Genomic DNA, 23,173 nt, shown 5'->3' with positions numbered 1-23,173 from the left:
TAATTATTTCGTTAAATCATATCAATAATAAATACATTTTTACCGGTATATATATATATATATATATATATATATATATATATATATATATATATATATAAATAAATATATACATACATAATAAATCGGCTACAGACAACCATACCGAGGGAGCGGCTAAAGCCGATTGCAGCGTGGACGCAGTCGATACGCGTGCGCCATGAATTGCTTATCGGGTAATGAATTGGTCGCGCATGGGCACTAGAACCTTAACCGTTACTCATGCTCGTGTTTACAGTCGCCCATCATCAACCGTTCATACGGTTGACATTTTTAATCCGTCTATTTCTCCGGCCTTTCGGCCTTCATGTTTCGCAGTGGGAGCTGCCGGCTTCCCATATCAATAGCCAGGCTGGTATAAAATTTCTCGTACACTTGTGTTCTAAATTTAAAAAATACAAAAAGGATTTTCCAGAACCGCTTTTTACATCACTTTAACGCTCGTAGAGAACTTTTTTTAATTTTATGGAGTTGAAAAGTGAACTAATTTATATATATATATATATATATATATATATATATATATATATATATATATATATATATATATATATATATATATATATATATATATATATATATATATATATATATATATATATATATATATATATATATATATATATATATATATATATATATATATATATATATATATTGACCACCAAAACTCCATTTAAAATCTCTAAATTGCATTAATAATGTGATTATTAACAATTCACTAAAAGATATCTTAACGAAAGTAATAAATTTAATAAAATTAATTTTTACCATACCAGCGATAAATGCTTCTGTAGAAAGATCATTTTCTACAATGAAAAGAATCAATACATTTACTAGAAATAGTCAAAGTAAGAATAGATTATCAGCTCTTCCAGTAATATCAATCGAAAAAAAACTTTTAGACAAGTTTATGAAAGACAATGCGATTACTGATGACTTTTGTTAAAAGAATCGTCGAATAAAATTTAAAAAAATAAATTAATAGAAAATAATAAAATAAAAATATATTTATTGTTCCCCCCCCCCGACCGCATGCCATTTTGACAGTTGCGAAACGTCTACTTTCTGTGCTAACTCAAACCTAATGAAAGTTCAAAAACAAACAAATTGCCAAGTGAAGTTTGATTAATTTGTACATTTATTGGGTTTGGCTAATTCATATTCGTACAATATAAAGCAACGAAAAATTTGAAGTAAAATTATAAGCAGCTATAAAATGCATATTATACTCAATTTGTCAGTTGCGAATCAATTTTCTGCTTAAACCTAAACTCAACCTTTTCTTAGTGCAAGAAGTATCGATATTTTTAGAACATTAATGAAGTCAAGTGGGATCTGGGTAATTTTGAGTTTAAAGATCATTTTTGTGCTTTTATGTTTGTTTGATATATATAAATTAAAATTGCATTTAAATGACAAATATCTCGTTTAAGATACTTAGTAATTAGTTTTACCATTGATTTTAAATTGTGAATATATCATCCATATAATTAGATATATGTATATTATTCAAGTAACTTCACTTTATGGTATGTAATGCTAATGTATTATATATTTATTTACATTAATAACCATAAAGTTTCTAGCGGAATATATTTGTAAATATCATATAATTAAAATTGCATTAGGTGAATTAATTGTATTTGCAGTAATTATCAATGATACATTAACTCGCTGCTATTCTTAATTAATCGCTTCGGTTCGAGTCGGTTGATTTTTCGTCAACCTAACCGATGAAAACCAGTTTTTTGCGCGTATACAGGAACCGGATATTTATTCATAATATATCCAGGATAATGTACAGCTTCCTGTCGATTGAACCGCTTTCAATATCCGCCGTTTTATGTCGTATAAACAACGGATCGGTTATTAACAATTAATAATTCTCCATAAACTTGCTAGACGGTGTGTTGTTTTATACTATAGTTGTACTAAAATAGCGATTGACCTCGGAAAGATCACTGCCGCCGGAAGGAGACTGTTATGTAGATACTGTGCGAATTTTCGCATACGTAAAAACGAGAGATAAAAACTAGAGGCGGATAATGATATTAGGTTGTCTCGTAAGTTCGAGAATTAATTGCCAATTTCATAATTTTCTTAATTATTATTTTAGATGAATTTTATAAATTCAAGATACGATCAAGATAATTATGTATATTGTCAGGAATGCACTTCTTGATTTTTTATTTACCGTCAATTTTATAATATTATGCATCATTAATAATCGTATGATTAACGGAATATAATACTACTAATTGACAACCGATGTTTCTCAAAATGAAACTGAATTACCGTTGCAAATAAACATCACCATTATTATAGTCTGTAGTTATATTTAGATTATTAAAATATAAATAAATTTATTTGATGTAAAAATTAGCTATTAAGCTAAAAAAATTAAAAAAATAAAATAAGTAATTATAAATACAATAGAAATATACATTGTATATTCGAATTCATTACTAATTTTGGCAGTTAATTGATTTTTATTTTAGCTATTTTTACCTAATTTTGGATTCCTATTAGTTTATATCAAATATGTTTTTCTTAAATATGCACTTTTTGATTATTTATTTATCATATATTTTAATATATGAGGCGTCATTAATATTCTTAACAGCTTAACGCCCGAGGACTCGTATACGAGTCTTAAAAGAACAGGTATGAGTCCTGCGTCATGCGTTTCCTTTTATTAAAAAAATACTAAGATACCATCAAGTTTGCCACTATATGATAATCAGATATGATAGTATACTATTTCTACTTACTATCAAATGAAAATTTAATTTAATTTTACTTAAAATAGTCACGTTATCCTAAAGCGACGCAATGTAATGAGACGTAGCCTTTTTGGGGCACGTGAATTTTTTTTATGAAATGTATGAACCATAATTATTTATTTTATATAAAAAATAATATTTTATGTTACACTTCTTGAACAGAAATAAATTTTAGAGGCAAACTATCTAGCTAGTTAACATAAAACCAATCCAATCAAAAGAAGTCCAAACATCAAGTTTTTTGACCTAAAAGTATGTATGTTATTGCAAAATTAAAAAGTATTGTAGTTACGGTATATGTAGATAAATTAAATAACACAGTAATCAAGGAACTTCCAAAAAATATTATCAACTAAATTGCGAACATTTTTACAGGGTGTTCTATTTTGAAATTTCCTCAGCGTTTAGAAAACCACAATGATTTACAGAATAAGAAACCAGGGGAAAAAAGCTACAATTCTGATAGTTATTGTAAAATAATTGAAAAAAGAAACTCTGAGGAATAAAATCATGAACGAATAAATATGTATTTTTCATTCATAATATTTTGTATAAATTAAAAATGGTTGCAATGGTTACAAGCCAGTTATTAATAATTTAATAATATGTATTTTTCAATACTTCTATAAATTCTTATATATACGATAAAAAAAATCCGTTTATAATATAATATAATTTGCACTCACCAAATTTTTCGGCGTCCTTTTTCTGCTTACAACTGTCACAGACACATTTATTTTAAGCACTTCACTTTTGAACCACACTATATCACTTATATTTATTTTTATTATTTACACTTTTTTATCTATTTAGATATTTTTGATACGTTTAATTTCACAACTTCTGCACATATATGCTGTATCTATGTGCAGAATAAGCACGACATTTTCTTCTAACATATTTCTCGACACTTTTTATTTTTATTGGATGACGGTTTTTTAGCTTATATAATCCGAAAGCCTTTTTGGTGGATCGACAGTGCAGGCACGTTAGAAAATGGTTGAACATCTTCATAATCGATAGATTCCACTGGATTCTGCATCCATCCGTTAGCCATATTCAAAAGAAAATCTTTGAATTTAATTTTACTGTTACGATTCAAAATTTGATGGACACTAAACGAATGAAACAATGTACATTAAAATAAATAAAACACAACATTTTTTTGTTTTTTTCGTTGTTTTTTGAAATGTTAGGTAACTAGGCGATCGTTGCGATCAACAACTTCAATATATTTATTATAGTTCATTATATAATACATTGAGGTTTATATATTGTAAGGCTGGTCGTTCTGGTTTTTTACCTGTGTCTATCATTTGGCTGTCATGAAAAGTATTTTTTTCTTATTTGTTTTCCAAATTTGGTTAAGCGTTTTACCTTTTCTGTCATGTTTCATCTGCAGGAGCTTTAATTTTATATTTTTGAAATTCTGACATACCTTTATTTTTTTCTTTTGTCTATTTTGCGGTGATTGAAAATACATTTTAAATTAAAATCACTGAGAAAAGAACAATTTTTGCGATACGTTTCGGTCGATAGTTCAGAAGAGATGCGTGTCTTCGATTATAAAATGCATTTTTTTATCTGTGTGGAATTTCTGAATTCGGGGTCATATACTCAAAACAATTTTCAAAAGGTATGTCTTAGTATATTTTTGCGACAAATCATAAAAAAGCTACATATTAAATTTCAATAAAATATTTTAATTATTTTACAAATTATAGATAATATACTGCAAAAGATAATTATTTGCCATTATTCTGCAAAATCTTCCGGCCACTAAGCAAAGTTCGTCAAAAAAAGCCCGTTGCGGTAAGCTGTTAAAATAATATTAATTATTAACTAGCGTTTCGTAAAGTTATATTATATTTTTTTGCATTTTCATTCAAACTTCAATGTTTTTATAATCTTTAATAAATTAACAATCAGTGTTTCTAATAATTTTACTGGTAAATCATTTTAAATTCATTATATATAATACGTTATTATATGTAGCACTTCAAATAAACATTACCACTACTACAAACAATTTATATATGTATGTATTATTTTTTAGATTAGTTTCTTAGAAACATGATATACATTAAATTTATAACTTATTTCTTTAGTACATAATTTAATTTAATTAATTCCAGCTTCCTATAAGAATATATATAAATGCTTCTTTTGGTTATATATTTCTCATACATACATATATTTTATTACCTTTTAAGTAGTGAGCGAATTTTTACACATTTATTAGTTAACACCTGAGAGCTAGTTAATCTTACGTATTTTTCCTGTTTATTATTATTTATATTGCGTTTATAGCTAGGTAAAAAAAAACGCTTTTGATTATTTTACTACTATTTTGTATTAGTGTGTTTTAATAATTTATTTTAACACTTTTCTAGTATTAAATTTTATTTTACATAAATTTTATATATTTTTGGGCTTTCGTGGAATTTTTTTATATCAATTCAGATGCTTTTATTATTTTTTTATAAAAATAATATAGCATATTTTTTAATTTATTGGTATTATTTTCTATAAAAATCATGTACATCAAATTAAATTTTAAAAATATAATGATTTTTATTTATTATTTATTTAGTTATATATGTAAATATATAACTATATGAAGTACATAAACAGTGAAAGATCGACCGCCGTACATGTACGGCGATACCGCTTAAAAACTTAAGCGTCGATGTTTCTTATGATTTTACTGTTAAATCATTTTAAATTCATAAAATAAAGTATTTTATTATTTGCATCAATGCAAAATACACAGAACCACTATTAAAAATAATTAATGCCAGAATTATTTTTTAAGTTTTTATAAACATAATAAAAATCTACATTTAATACTAATTTCAAATTTAAACTATTTATTTCTTATATATTTTATTATACTAAGCATTATTCGTGAAATAATTCTAATTATCAACTGATGTTTCTCAAAGTTATATTGTATTTTTTTACATTTTCATTCAAAACTTTATGAAAATAAAACTAGATAGAAAGTGAGAATCGATATTTTTAATAATTTTGCTGTTAAATCATTTTAAATTATTATATAAACATATTTAATTATATCTACAATGCAAACAAACATAATAAACAATTAAAATATGTACTCATTTTTTGATTAGGTTCGTAGAAACATAATAAATTTATTACTTATTTCGTCAATTATTTAATTTTTATTTTAGTTATTTTTAATAAATTCTAGATTTCTATTAGAGTCATATATTTTATTATATATGGCGTCATTATTATTTCTATGCCAATACTAATTACCAATTGATGCTTTATAGTCATATTGCATTTTTTTTCATTTTCAATCATACTTTAATTGCTAGAAAAATTGCGTTCAGTTTTTCATAACCATGTACAAAATACAGAATTAGTTTCTTGCTATTGTGTTTGTTTTTTAGGCTACGTGTAACACGTAGTTATATAAAATAATACATGTTTTGCTATAGCTTGATTTTTTATTAGTCTAAATACAGACAAACTCATCGAGTAAAGTAGTTTAAAATGAATTAAGTCACTTTTTTGCTATCGAAAATATTATCCCAATTCATCTTCTGCGTTTTTATATACAGAAATATTTTTAAAAGCTTTTATTCATCGTCGATCATGACATATTCAATAGAACCCTAATTTAAAATTATATATTCCATATTAAATATCAATTTAATTTTCGATAAATATTTATATATTTCAATAACACCTCATTATTATTCGAGTGGCGAAACTTCAATCAGATGATTGAAACCCTAATAATTTTTATATAGCATAAGCGCCACTCGAAGAGAAAATCTCGTTACAAGGGTGAAATATAATATTTTTGGCTTCCATTTTAAAAAAATCAACCTTTAACATAATATTATTATTATATTTTTAAACTCATTCATGAGTACTTTGAGATAAATTTCTTTTGATTAAGATTTTAATTAACCTAATTCAGAAAGTTTTAAATTTCAACGTTATATGGTAATAGGTTCGTTATAAATTTTACTCTTATACTATAAATATAGTATAATAAAATTTACTTGCTCAAAGCAAATATTTTATTAAAAAAAATATTAATACAAACATTTTGCTTTTTATAATATACAACAATATGTTACATTATATTTATTTTACAATTGAATTTGAATACTAGATGTTTGATATACAAAGTAATATATATTATTTGTTATATGCATGTATATTTAAAATATTATATTTCATATCATTCAAAGCTCCCATTTAACTCAAAAAGTTTAACCAGTAAATACATACATTCATACAACGCGGACCTTGCTCACTAATTACAAATATAAACACTGAAATTTACACAACGATGAAACGATTTTACACAAGGAACAATAGCTTAAAATATTCATGTTACGTAACAATGATACGTCGCATGAAACGTTGTGTATTCTATTAAGCTTTCGTGTACATACATATTTATAAAAAGGTGATGCAAGAATATTTCTACTAAAATATCATTGATGTTTTTTGCTCTATTCTTTAAAATTAATTTTTAACTTGAATATTAGAATCCGTTTTAAAATTTAATCGCTTATATAAAATTATATTTTCGCTAGTAAAAATATATATCTACTAGTGAAAATGTATTCGTATATCATTTCATATTTAATATAACATATACATATACTATCAGTTGATTAGTTTAACGAATAGATACTAATATTTTATTTTAGTTCAATTTTAATAGTTATTTAAATATTATACATATATGTAAATATAATGCAAAGGGACTAAATATACGCTTTAAAGGCTCCATTGTACATTCCATTGCGTTCTGACTGATTCAGAAGACCCAAAGTAAATATTTGAAACAAAGATATTTACAAAATCGTTCAAGAACATATTTTTTCTTTTTATTTACGTTTTTCAGATTTTCTTCGATGAATGTCAATAAATGACAATACTTTATAAATTTAATAAAATGTGTCACGTTTAATATTTCATAACATAAAGCATTGTTAATTTCAATTGCTCTTATATAAAAATGTGATTGCTTTATTATATGTATAATGTAAACAATATTGTTTACCTGACTTGGCCGTTGTTTTTTATTAAATTGATCAGCATTTACATAACCTTTTATTGTAAACGCTAACGAAAAAATTCCGTATTGCATAAACCATTGAAATTGTGATGAAAGGGTCAAACGCGGTTAACTACTTGTTTACATCAAAGCATGACTTTACCTTCCGAGTTCAGCTCTCATTAATTTAGAAGCAACTGAAGAATGAAAGGTTTTTACGGCTGTAGCAATTAACCGAAACAAATTAACAACACGCTTCGTTTACCATAACCATTTGTTTGTTTTGTTCGCAGAAATGAGGAAGTGAACTAAATTCAGTGATAAGATTACAATGTGCGTGCTCAGATCATTATCCTTATTCTTGGCTGTCTTAGCTCTGGTCGGAGCGAAGCTGCCCAGGACTTCAACTGTGGCAACGAATCACGAGAATCATATAGACCGCGACCAACCAGGAAGACAATCCGTATTCGTTCGGTTGGATCGCAATCGCAGCAGATCTGTAGAAGTAGAAGCAACGACAGCTGTTCATCATTTGCATGAGCGAACTTCTACTTTTTCTTATTCCGCCACGGAACAGCCGCCGGAGCGGAAATTCAACAAAAAGCAAGACAAAAAGTGGTTCAAGCAACGCAGCCACAAGGCGTGGAGCATCATCAATGAGAAGTTCGCCTCCAGAGAGAAGAGATCGGTGGTGAACAGTGGAAAAGTGTTGAGGTCCACCGGTTGGAGTCACACCGAGTGGTTCGGCGATGGTCAAGTAGCTTTGCAATGGAAGACCAAAGTCGACGAGATTGTGTTTAGGGTGGAAGCCAAGGACGAAGGACATGTAGGATTGTCTATTGACAACGACGCTGTGCTCGTATGGTTCGACAATAATGAAGAAGCTGTAATATTGGTAAGTGTTCATCATTATTTATGTAGTATAGAATAGATTGATTTAATATATAAGTATTGAGCTATTGAGATATCCTTTAAGATATGACAGATGCTCAAATGCCACTTGTTACAAATTGATATATATCATAGTACGTAGCTTATTAATTAATTTGACTAGAGTACTTAATTTGACATATAGTAGTATTATATTATCAAATTACTTTAGTGTGCGTACATTTTATTTATTAAAAATAATACTCCATGACTCAAGATTACATAAACCGCGATGCCCATATTGCTTGAAAAAAAATTATGCTCATTATAGGAGATTAACTTAGGTAGTTTTATCTGTGCAGGATATCAAATATCACCCCACCTCGCAAATTCTTAAAATGTAATTTAACATGTTCATTATTTTTGTATTTCCGTATATTTGTGACGTTTCAATATGAAAGGAATATATTTTCTTTAGCTTAGGTAAATTTAACGGTACCTAACAATTCCCAGTAATTATGTTATGGAACAGAGAAATTCGCGCTCTTTTTTATGATAGGGATGGCTGGTGAAGTGAAAGTAAAAGCATGTATTTTTATCTCCATTTTACATAAATAGTCCACTGAATATTCTTTACTAAGCATATGTTAAATATTGGCACTTAGTAGGTCTCAATAATTATATTTAAATAAAAAACGTACTTCAGAAAAGTTTTTTTTAAAAAAAACTTTTTCATTGTAATATAACGCAATGTTATTTTTTCTGTTGTCAACTAAAGATATGTTGTAGTAGACAATATAATTAAAATGTATTGAAGTGTAAATATGTATTTTTACTGTTGTAGCTACTGATTAGTATTGCTTTTTATTAGCTCACATCACTGAGAGTACCCAAAAAATATCAAATTTTCAAAACACATTTGTGTAACATAGTTTATTTAAAAATACAAATCAATGATTTTTTAAAAAATAATTTTGCATATGTTAGGCCAAATTATCTGGGAATAAAAGGGTTTTGCAGTACTTTATTTTCTATAATATGTTACTTTTAATTTCTATGCTACTTTTAATATGAGTAGAAATAAATCTTCCGAAAATATATATTATTGCGATATTCTAAAGTAAATATTAAATGTTCAATTTTTAAAATAAAATAAATCACACCTCAATCTGAAAAATATCACAATAATCAATAAAATAAATACATTTCTTAAAATTTTCGCATTTTTAACAAAGAGATTTACAATTTTCTATCCACTCTTTGGCATTTTTCATTTTACAATTTATTGTATTTTTTACCTGTTCAAATAGAGAATGGATTACTCCTTTCACCTGTAAAATTGTAATCACTCGTACGTAATTCTTTAACGCCAATTTCTAATGGTTATCTAAAATTGTAAAATAAATTTCATTATACAATTTTTTCTGACTAAGATTTAGCAGAGCTTTTCTAATACAAATCTTAATTTTTATAAACCTTTCAATCATAGGTATCATGTAATTCCACCGTGTTTTACAAGCTAATAATAATATTATCCTGATTTAATACATAATTTTGTAAAATAAAATTAATTACACTAGAATATTTATACGTTTTGTGTATTCAGAAATTATTATTAAATTATTAATTATTGAAATTTTAAGGTTTAGTAACCATAGGGGTGTGTTTTATTAGATTATATTTACATATGTTGCGACAGACGATAAATGGCGATATGTTTGCTCCGAGTGGTGGTGGAGAAGCTGGCGCAGAGATGAAGTCGTGGGAGGTCCTCAGAGGTCTTATAGGTGGCGTGGTAATGGGTGTACAGCGGAAGGTTGATCCCTCTCTGCTACTGTGCTTGTATGTTAAATTCTGTCTCCGGATGTGTGCATTCATGACAGTATGTTGTCGGTGGGCGGACTCTTCGAGTGACTGCTTGTGACTACCCTCTCCTTGTTGGAGTCCAAGATATCCAGGGCTGCAAAGCTTGCTGACCAATCACAATCATGCAGCGATTATCCAGCCAATATATGAACTCGTTTATTAGAACAGACATTTGCTTGATAGGCATTGCCCAAGGTCGTATACTGCAACGGAAATTTATTGTTTCCGTGAGGGTTTTGCAATAAAGAAATATTCTTTATACAACGAAGAATATTCGCTGTAAGAACACTTGCGTGTATTAATGTGTTTTTTTTTCTGGTCGTAACGAGGGCTTTTGTGTATGGTTCCATACTTTACGCTATTGTCTTGTTTCCTTGTTGATGGATGATCATTTTGGTCACACTAAATTAACGTGAGTTTTAAGAATAAGACCCCACAAAAGTATTCAATATATTTTTTCCTCACAACCAGATTCATCACATTTGTCAGATTCACTTTAACCTTCATCCGTCCCTCGGGTCTTTTTCGACCCGAAGCGATTTTGTTTTGCAAATATATCTTAAAATATTAATACTACATATCTGTAATTTCGTGACTTTGATTTTGTTGAGATAATAAACTAATTTTTGAAAAGAAAAAATAAATATGTTACCTGGATTATCTCTTGTAAAAAAAGTAACACTCAAGTCCCTCGGGTCGAAAATGACCCAAGTCTATTTTAGGTCAAATTATTGGAATTCCCTGCGCAAACAGATGTTTATTGTTTATCACCTTCTAAGAAATACTCTTTTGAAGTGATTATAATAGAAGATAATTTACTTGAATTTTCTTCGGGAAATGATACCTGCTCAGAGACGTCAGATCATATTGAAGAATTGACTGAAACTTCTGATAGTGACATAGATGATGTACCTCCTGGATCTACATCATATCTTTCTAAAGATAAAGGTATTAAATGGCGATCAAAGCCTTCAACATAGCCGTCAATCATCATCAAACATGATTAAAACTACCCCTGGAATCACAAGGTATGCTGTTTCTCGCATATCAACAGAACTCTGCATTTCAATTATTGTTTACAAATTCTATAAAAACTATTATTATTCAAAATACCATTTTGGAAGGAAATCGTGTATAAAGAGGGTTGCAAAATATTGATATTATCAAATTGGATGCATATATTGGACTTTTGTTGTTAGCTGGTATATATAAATTGAATAATGAGGATTTGGAAAATTTATGGCACGAAACAAAGGGTCGACATATATTCAGGGCTACTATTGTATGTCACTAAAACGATTCAATATTATATCGAGTCATTCGATTGGATGATCGTAGTACACGAGCTGCTAGAAGAAATACTGACAAATTAGCCCCAATTCGAGAACTTTAGAATAAATGGGTAGAAATACTACCATATCTTTATAATCTGGGCGAAAATGTAACAATCGATGAGCAATTGATTTTCATACCGCGGAAAATGTCCGTTTCGACAATACATGCCAAAAAAGCCGGCTAAATATGGGATTAAATTTTGGGTGCTAGCAAAAATAGTTATGTTTGGAATATATATATATACACTGGAAAAGTAGCTGGTGAAGCACCTGAAAGGAATCAAGGAAGGCGAGTGTTTTAGATTTGTGTCAACAACTTGATGGGAGAAATGTAACAGTTGACAACTTTTTCACTTCTTATGAACAAGGTCAAATGTTACTTATAAAAAAAAATACTATGATTGGCACTATTCAAAAAAATAAAACGTCAATTCCACCCGTATTGCTCGAAGTAAAAGGCAAAGCAATTTTTACTTCAAAATTTGCATTTACAAAGAATACATCTTTAGTGTCATACATTCCTAAAAAAAAGAAATGTGTTGTTCTTCAGAGCACTCTTCACATAACGAAGGAATTATCAGGTGGTTCTGAAAATAAACCTAACATTATATTAGATTATAATGCAACGAAAGGAGGAGTTGATACCTTAGACAAAAATAGCCAATTACAGTACTCGAAGAAAAACCAATAGATGACCAATTACTTTTTTTGCCAATATATTAGATATATCTATATCAAATGCATTTATTATATTTACATGAGTTTATCCAGATTGGAATATAAAAAAAATTATCAAAGGAAAATTTTCATTGAAACCGTGGGCAAATTATTGATAAAAGACAACAATTTATATTAGAACAAAAATGCACAACTACATCTCCTTTAGAAGTACCAACAGCAAGGATACGTGTTCAAAAAAAAGGTAGATGTCACATTTGCCCAAAATCGGACAATAAACATGCATTAGAATGTAAATATTGTAAAAGATTTATTTGTAAGGCACTTTCCTATAATGTATGTAATAAATGTAATAAATAAATAATTAGCCCATAAATCGCTCTTTATTATTCGCAAACAGTCAACATTACCGTTACTAATAAAATTAATTTAATTAATTTGCATTTTGTTTCTTTCAAGTCAAAAATTTCTGCCTGGGTCGAAAAAGACCCGAGGGACTTTAGTGTACAGTCGATTTGAGGGACGGATGAAGGTTAATGAAATGCACGCTTATTTATATGTTTTATAAGAATCGTACTTGACGGCCGTAGAATATTGACTATTTTAATATTTTTTTCAACTAGCTTAATTTACAACAAAAAAACGGTTCTTCTGAAAATATTTTCTGAAGGTTATCGCTGTCGCTTCGCTTAGAAATTTATTAATTGATAGAGTGCGCTATTCATATTTTTTCAATTTAAATAAAACGGTTAACCGAGTAAAAAATATACATTTTTTGTATGTTTTTAAATGACCGATAAACCAGTTAATCGGTTTTAGTTTAAACCGGTTTGGAAACGCTACTCTCATAAAAAGCTTTATTTTTCTTCTTGACATATGATTTCACTTGATCTAGTTTTATTCCTTTCGACGAAATTCCAAGAATTCCAAGAAGTGAGTTACTCTGCTCACCCTTTCATATCGATCCATTTTGTATTATAATATTTATTGCCAGATTCTTGATCTGGTATTTTTACACCAATAACAGTCTAATTATAGCTCGATTTATATAAATCTCAACTTTGTTATAATCGATTGAATGCATTTTAAGCAATCTGCTATTATAGAATACAACAATATTTTTAGAGTATATGTAAATATTTAGTATTAATATATATTAATACTTTTTAAATTTACTTATGAATCAATAATACATTTCATTGAAAATTATTGGTTAACTGTTGATTTTTCAAAGTGTACGATGCTTGAATATAAAGTTTTACACATCGTTACGTCACTGTAACACAAATGTTAAAAGGTAAAATCAACACAAAGACAAAAGCCTAGGATGATATAGCACCGAATACATAGAAAAATACATTAGCTAGAAATATAGGCGATTTAAGAAAACGCACACGGATTACTTCGGTTTTGGTATTCAAAGGGAGAAAAGGGAATGACGTCATGCGGAAAATTCGGGACTCGCTCGCACTATATGTATATTCACTATACCTGTGTTGCCAGCTCGAATCGAAGAAGAAGAAAAATATATAGAATTCGAGCATTTATTTGATTTCAAAGGTCAGGCGAAAAGAGCCCTTTTGGATTTACGCCCAGGGCCCGTTAATATTTTTTACTATGCCGTTAGGTTGTTGATAGATCTTTTGGTATAAGTGATTGCGACGTTTGAATATGAATAGTGTATGGAATTAATAATGTCGAAAGTATATGGGCGTTACGCCACGTACGAGAGACTTGTATAAAATAATAATAAAGGCATATTTTTCATCATGTCTTTATGTATAAAAAAGGGCATGATACATTGCGGGATTAATTTAGAAATAAATTGTACTGTATCATAGATTCAAGTGGATTATTGTTATTATCTTCTACATTAATTATTTTGTCATTTGAGTAAAATTAAGGTGCTTTAACTGCCATTATCTCTTGAGTTAGGAAATTCATTTTATTGACTTATGAATTACTTTTTACAGTATTAATTCTTAAAAATCAATAATTATTTATAAAACAATTAGATTGTATTTTTAATAATTGTTTATAATATCATATACGATCTTAAAAATGCTTTAATTATATATATCTCAATATATTGGTTTTAAATCAGAGAATTGGCATTTAGATTAAAAATATAGACTGTGTGACTGGTTCAATTTTTATATGCATATGAAATTTGAATAGGAAGTGCAAATTCAAAGACAAGAAATCCCATAGCTCAGATTGTCAGAGTAAAAATACAAGACAGTCTCATATTACCGATTCATGAGAACGCAAGTAACCAGATAAAATAAACCATAGTTGTACATTTCACATAAAATACTCTTTCCACTTCTTTGGCATATTATTTATTATTTTATGTGTAACTAATCTAAAAGTCCTAATGTCTCTAAACATACACACGAAAAACTTTTTTTGGCATGTTGATCTGAATCTCTCGTTCCTAAAAATATGTTTATATATCGCTTGAAAATACCGAACGCATGTTTATAAAGTTACTAGAGAAATATTTATACAAACCCAGTTCTAAATAAATGTTGTACATAATCAGTGAGCTGATACATTTGATTCACATTAAATTTGCTTATTTATTTAACGAAGTTTACCCACCGAAGATGCTTACAAAGTTTATATGACTTCTTAGTTTATTTTTATATTTTCTTCGTTACGCCATTAAAAAATAACTAATTTTATTTTAATTGAACCTAAACTTTAACTTCCTGATGTTTGAAGTACACACTCGAGGCTGTACTTAGCATTCCACGAATACTATCAAGTGGCTTCGTTTAATTTAAGGTAAATTTATAAATACACATAGACAAAATGTCTTCTTATGTATGAGCTCAATACGGCTTCGCTTGGGCAATATATAAGCATTTAGTCACCCAATAATTTTTAAAATCGCATTAGTCGGTCTAAATAAATATGGCAAAAGTAACCTGAGAAACTCTGGTTTAGTATATAATATATTATTTAAAGAACATTTGCATATACAGCAATAAAAAATAAAAAAAAATGACTCAGTTCGTTTTCGAGAGGTTAAAATTGAACTTTGGTTTAAATATAATATAGAAATCTAGAGCAATACTCTTTTGTATGAATATTTTAAAAGGAATAAATTGAAAAATTGAACTCGGGCAAGGCGTGGAGAATTCGCGAACATTCGCCATATAAATAACACATCATGAATGCGAAATGAGATAACAAAAAAAATACATAGGGCATGAAGATGAAGAACAACGGAGGAGCAGAGAGAGAAAGGAAAAAAACATAGTAAAACTGTAATGGGAAAAGTTGTAAATCTACAATGATTGGGGTGTAAAGATGACGAAATATTTCGACCCTTTGATTTAATGTTATTTGATGGCCTGAAAGCCGCTGTAAAGAAAATATATGCATAAGAAAATCCAAAATAAAATTGAAAAACGCAACAGCAAAAATCATTTACGATTTTTATTTAACATACTGAATTAATAAAATCATATTATTTTAAAAAATCATAGAAACTTATCTATTAAAATAAATAGATGCTTAACCATGATGACATATTTTCGAGGTCAGAGAGACCCTTATATTTAATAAGGTAGTTCTTTCTGTGGTACTCAAAGCGCAAAGGACAAAAGTTTTCTATATTTCTTAGAAAGATCTTATCATGCTTTTTTATCTTTCTCTAAAAACAGTGTACGGATGTTTTGACAAACAAACAAAAGGAGAGATCAACCGGTCTCAAAAATAAGGTCAAACACAGAATATTAACACAACAATAAAAGAGAGATCTAGTGACTAAATAATTGCGTTATTAATTAAAAATATTTCACAGACCACTTCCCGAGACGTTAATCGCCCATGCGCACCGTCAAAAAAAGCACATTACTATTGTTATTCGACTCTTTGATACCGAACGCCGGTGTGGCCATCTGGATCGTTTTTTATTTTAATGCGTAAACACTTATAGTGGGTGTATATCATAAACACTAATCTGTGATTCGCCAGAGCTGTCTCGATCCAGCATTATAAAATATGTGTCATTTAGTCACAGAAAGAGAAAAAGAAACGAGCCATGAGATTGCATCATCACGAGAACACATCACGACAAATCGCAAAATCGCAGCCAACAATATTACAACTCGACACTCCAGCAAGGACTCCTTGACTTTCATGACTTGCCATTTAATTCCACCGCCTGATAACGTCATCCACACTTAATTTATATTTGTTTATAAAATGAACTTTTGAAAGTAAACGTTGGAATGTATGGAAAAAATTAGTTCCAAGAAACGTTATTTTGTTTTGCGAATGGTCGACACAAAATTATGAACATATACATTATGTATAAAATCTTAGTTTCGAAATATAATATTATTTGCCTTTCTATTGTTATTCTACACTGAAGAAAAAAATATTATTTCCTTTTGCGCAATTTTCTTAATAATTTTAATATAGTTTACTTCGTAAATTATAGTAATTAATCTTTTCAACGCCGCAAAATATGTACAGGCCAAGAATTTTCTAGCAAAAACAAAATCTTTTAAAAAAAAATTAAAATAATATTTTTTTATATTCCAAGCCAGAGTTGTCACATTACAAAATAAAATATTAAAAATATTTAAAAAAATAAAGTTCATTTAATACAGATGTACAAAAACAAAATGCTAGGGTTGTCACATAGCTATTAGAAAATATAATGCTCATAAAATTTCATAGAAAAATATTTACATATTTTCAAATATATACATACATATATGTACAACCATCCCCTGATTTACGCGGTTCACTTTAAAGCGGTAAAAAAATATTTTTTTTTTAGATATGGCCAGAAGTGGTTGCAAAAGATATTCTCGTTTTATCCAAAAATAATGAATTTGTCAAAATCATTAGGATTCTAGCAAAAATAAAATCTTTTTCCTTCAAAGCCAGGGTTGTCACATTACAAAATAAAAAAATTTAAAAAATATTGAAAAATATATATATATATATAAAAATTCATTTTATACAGATGTACAAAAACAAAATTTTAGGGTTGTCACATAGCTATTAAAAATTATAGTGCTAAAAAAGTATTTATATATTTTCAAATATATACATATGGTCAACTATCCCCCGTAAAAAATATTCGTAAAATACTCATGACGTATTACAAGTACTTATTACAGTTTTAAATAAGTATTTTTTATGTAACGAACTGTATCTTTTTGCGTGGATTTTTCGGAACGCATCTTCAAATTTAATATGAAATCAATGTCAATTGCGCGGTTTTTTATATAATGGCAAGCAAATCATTCAAAATCTTATATTTTTTTATGATTTCAGTGTCTTTTTTACGCGGTTTCCATTTACGCGGGGTTTGCGAAGAACGTATCTACCGTGTAAATCGGGGGATGGGTGTTTATTAGAGTTGTCACATTAATTTTAGAAAAAATTATTGTAAAAAATAAAATTTTAAAATTTTAAATTTAAAATACATAAAATACTGACATAGCATACAAAAAATAAATCTACAATAAAATGTAGGAAAATTCTAAAATATAAAATAACGTCGTTACAATTGCTATTGATTAATATAGTTAGAAAAGTATAAAGCTTTGATTTAGATCTCTGTAATATTAATTATATTTGCAATTTATTGTGTACAAAATTTTGTTATTATCTTAAGATATGTCACTATGTGTTAAAGCATATTTCGTAACACAAAACACTTGACATTAGCTAGTTAAATGAGTACAAAGTGAAGCGTGCTTACGCGATCATTTTATATGGCAGACATGCATTAACACGCATACGGCGCAGAAAGGGTTAATAAAAATGATAGCTTAACGCATCAAATTAGTCGCAAGTTTATTAATAAATATTATTTTAGTGATTTTAAGCTCGGCTTAATTTTTTAATAACATTGATATTATTACAAGATACAACCTTATAGTTTTTTTATAAATAATTAAAATATATTCAATACTCTTTTATATTAAATTCATATATAAAATTATATTTTTCATGGGTAATAAATACATAAAACTTTGGGTTAATTTATATAACTTTTAAGTACTAACTGTTAATTTTGTTAGATTTCTCTCGTTTACATTACATAATCATTTTAACTTTGCTTTTACTAAAATACATAAATTATATTTAACTGTTGTTAATAAATATGTATTAATTGAATTTTTTAATTTACTAATACATATTTATTAATTTATGATTTTTTAATTAATATTAAGTTAATAGTTTCGGTTATTTTATATCGCTTCTATTTATAATACTTTAAAGAAGTTTTTATTCAGTGTAATAGGTTAAACTCGGGAGGCAGTAAGATTAAAACTAATAAACTTAATAGTAGTTTCTCAAACTATTTTCAACTCATAAATACAAAGTTAGATGAATTTATAATTTTACAGCCAGCCTCTCACCACTCACTGTAGGAAATTCCGCTTTATATATCATATAATCGCTTCCAATTTAATCATATTTTGATTAAAAGCAACCTCTCCTAAACTTGTCTTTGTATTTTCAAACGATGCGCTATTATTAATTGCTTAATTATAACTTGTATACTATCGTTTAACTTTTATCGTATTTTGACACTACACTTATTTAACCATAGATGAAAACAGTTTATTATCGCTTGATATTACTTTTTTTTATCCCCGACCGATTTTATGCCTTTCTTTACTAACTTGTTGAATTGATGCCGATGCTGAACGGTCATGGTTCGTAAAACACAATAAACCATTGTTTTTCGATGTATTGTATCGCGTGTAATGTAACAAAAATTCGTTATAACGAAACGTCAAAAGATATTTTTTATACAAAAAAGATGATCGATGTTGAGCGTTAAATTTAAAAATTCCAGTTACATATACAATACATTTTAGTAAAAATACTTTAAAACTAGCTTTTACTTAATAATTCTATTTAGAATAATAGGGCGATGGTTTCAGACTATAGATCAAATATTGATACAGATCATAATATCCAGTTTAAAATTATTATACTGCCTTCAAACGATACAATTACCAGATAATGCATCATCGCGCAAGACTAACCTAGAATCAATTATCCAATTAAACTCTCCGTTTTAGCTTAGGGTACATAATCGAATCATGTCTTAAATAATCAAATCATGACATAATGGATGTCGGTCATTGTATAATACATATAATGGTATATTTGATATTAAATAGAGCGGGATGAAATATTTATAATATCTTCTAACATTATAAATCCAATTCCAATTTAATCTAGGGCCATAATAAAATCGAAAATAGAAACAAGGGCCCCGGAACTGTCAACTCTCCGGGGTCAACTAAACAGAAATGAAGGCGTAATCCCCATGCTACATACAATACAAAATGTAGGAACTGTATGTAGGTTGTAGGGGCTCTAGAGTGAAAATTTGCAGCGAAGCTCTCGGTAGATAAAATATACTATTGTTAGGTATGATTTATTTATTTGTAGTTGGAAAGTGTGTATTTGAAATTCTTAAAAACATACAAGATTAAGCAATCAGATAAACTCCTTGCCAATCTTGCTCCCTCATACTCTTGGGTGCTATATATGAGTGCTAGGTATATAGTTCAATCCAAACAAAGAGCTGAGTTGATGTTTGCTTGCGATAATATGGACGCCACTTCAGTAGGATAATATACGGTTGTGAATAAATATTACTTTGTTGTACAATAACGTTCTAGAGATATTTATGTCAATATATATATTTTCTAGAGAAGTGCAAATCAAAAATAAATTACTGAATACTTGTAGTTCTTGACATTAAACTGCTTAATACAGTTTGATATAAAAAATTAAGTTAGTTCAAACGAAAGTTTAAAGACTGCTTGAAACATATAAGTTATATACTATACTTTCAATTGAAAGACACAGACAGACTAAGCAACGTTGGTATTAACCCAGTCATTCGTCTGTGGCAAATTCGGGTAAACCGCCGGTTGATTTACAACCTGCGAATGATTCATGCGCGCGAACGTTGGGGTTGTATTGTTATAAGGAGATGATTCCCGTGTTTTCGCTGGAAATCGACCTTAAAATTACAGGACTATTTCATTAGATATGTTGTAACTATAAAATACATTTTAGACCCATACTAGTAAAAATACACACAAATGAATTATATTTTTAAATATGATTTTTTTCGGATTTTGAGGCCGATGGGGTGTAAATTTGCAGCTCAAATAGCTGCCGGAAAACTGGCAACAGTTCAATTAAGCACAATTTATCACAGCGAAATAGTTGTTTTTTAATATACTGAGTGCTGGTGGAGAAACTGAGATTGTCGTCGTGATGCATTTTAAACGAGAAAGTGTCACATCTTTAAATTTATGATTTGAGACGTCTCTGTTGAATCACAGATGCGGATGTTGATTGGCCAATTGCATCGCTTCATGATCCAATGAACGAAATGTGTTCATACCTTGAATTGAAACTGCAAGGTGAAACTTTCAAGAATTGATAATACAAGTGGTAGATGATGTATATATATATATACTGTCACTGCCACACTAATCAGAACTCTGAGGTTGTCTACTGACATCATCCCTCCGCCAACTTCTCCACAACTGCTCGGAGAAAACATTGCGCCCATCATATTCTGTCGCAAAATGTAATATAATTTAAATAGATTCCTAAAGTGCCTCACTGGCTACAAAGTCATCGCCTTTTAGGGCTATAAAATCTAAAAATGACAATAGCGGTTTTTATGCAGAATAGACGCATTGTCTATTGCGCATTCTTTGGTGCTTAAAACGGATGTGATATCCCGGGAATTGCGTAAAATCTTCCAATTATTACGCAAATCTTTCTTATGTATTAAATAAATTAACAGTGCAGCTGTTTGGATTCTCCCACAGTTAAAAAACATATAGCACTAAAATAAAATTAATATAAATGACAATATATGTCTCTCTATTGTTTGCTAAAATTTTATTGAAAAAAATGCAATAAACCGATTAATATAATACAATTTCCAGTCTTTTCAATAAAAAAGTTGTAAAGGTAAAAATAAATGTATATATAAATCTTCAATTTTATTTATTCGTTTTTTTTATTATTTTTTAAAGATTCGCTAAAGTCGCTTAATATTGTATTTTATAAAAAGGTTTTAATGCTGTTTAAATATTAATTGAAACTGGTTGTGTAATATTGTGTAATAATAGAAAAACAGTCAGGTTGTTCTTAATTTGAATTTTTGAAAAACCACCGGTTGACTCACAACTTAAAAATGAATCACGCGCACGAATGTGTTGTTTGTATTAACATCTTACGATTATCCCTATATATTTTTCAAGTCGATTAAAACTGCGAGGTTTGTGTTTTAACTGTGAAATAATAAATTTATTTTTATGCTAATATATAAAAACACACAAAAAAATATTTTTAATATTTTTCTAACCGGAAAAAACTGTTCTAGAATTACTTAATACAAAAATGATAAAATTAAAATAAATTACATAATTGAGTTTTTTTCAAAAATCACTAAATTTCATGTTTCATTTTTATTAATACCTTACATCATATGTTGTCAACTATATTACATAATAACCATAAATATTAAATATTTATTTATAAATTATATTTTTAAAGAGCTTAAATTAGTACTTGATTTTAAAAATATTGATTAAGTGGCAATCAATGTCAATGTCAAACTAGAAGACGATTAAAAAGTTTTTATTTATAAATTTCAGGCGCTTAATTAAACTTAATGCTGTTAAGCAATAAAATGTAGCTGTAATATTCGTACCAAAAAACATTTATTTTTATGTTACTATAAATTATCATATAATGCAACGATTAGGTAAAAATTAATCTTTTTTAGTACTTTAAATTTTAATATTTATAGGGTTTGAAACGCTATATTATACATTTCACGCATAGTGCGTCTGTTGATTCGCAACCTATGAACATAGGTAACATACTTTGATTAATCATGACAGTTTAACAATTTTGATTGAATCTGCATTTCTCCTTCCATCATACATTGCCAAAAAAAGTTGATACCCACTGCCACATGGTAGTTCCCACGGGCTCGGCCCATGAATATTCACGGTCCGTGACAGTGTCCGCGGCCACGTGAAGGGCCCTCAAACAGGAAATACCAGGCCTACGTTTAACGTTAAATTGTCAACACAACAAACACAAAAAGACAAGCACACCAGGGTGAATCCGTCAGATTTTTTCCTGACTTTTTTGAAAGACCGCAGCCGATTTCGTCGGCGCTTTCCCATAATCACTATTATACACGCTTCGGTGGGCATTATACCGCTCAAACCTCAAAACAGACGGTTGGAAACATCGAAACTGCGGAATAACGACACCCAGAATCGATTCGAGTCAATTTGTGTGTAAATCGCAGTAATAATTATAATCCGTTGCGGTCAGAGAAAACGAAACTTGATACAGCGTGGAAGATATCAGGCAAGGCCGAAGCGCAAATCGATCCGAAATGATGTTTCATTGTATGCTTTCTAAACTTGACATGCTACAGATTATTAAAAAATATAATAAGAGTAGTCAAACTATTATCTTCATTTACTGAAATAAATTGATTC

At 28.5% G+C, this 23,173-nt stretch overlaps 1 protein-coding gene across 1 annotated transcript in view; it reads left to right on the top strand.

Moving 5' to 3' along the window:
* LOC148237077 (MOXD1 homolog 1-like) overlaps positions 1-23,173 on the top strand; it is a 61,534-nt gene that overhangs the window by 16,734 nt on the left and 21,627 nt on the right. The window contains exon 2 of the mRNA XM_088183477.1: positions 8,169-8,770. Within this exon, the coding sequence (XP_088039603.1) occupies positions 8,207-8,770 (564 nt within the window). The 5' untranslated portion in view covers positions 8,169-8,206. The remainder of the gene's footprint in view (positions 1-8,168; positions 8,771-23,173) is intronic.

Source organism: Plectrocnemia conspersa, unplaced genomic scaffold, assembly GCF_051122295.1.
Source record: "Plectrocnemia conspersa isolate PC_06_02 unplaced genomic scaffold, ASM5112229v1 ptg000003l, whole genome shotgun sequence".
NCBI classification, from domain to species: domain Eukaryota; kingdom Metazoa; phylum Arthropoda; class Insecta; order Trichoptera; family Polycentropodidae; genus Plectrocnemia; species Plectrocnemia conspersa.
The sequence above is the reverse complement of the archived record's forward strand: the minus strand, read 5'-3'. Positions and strand labels throughout refer to the sequence as shown.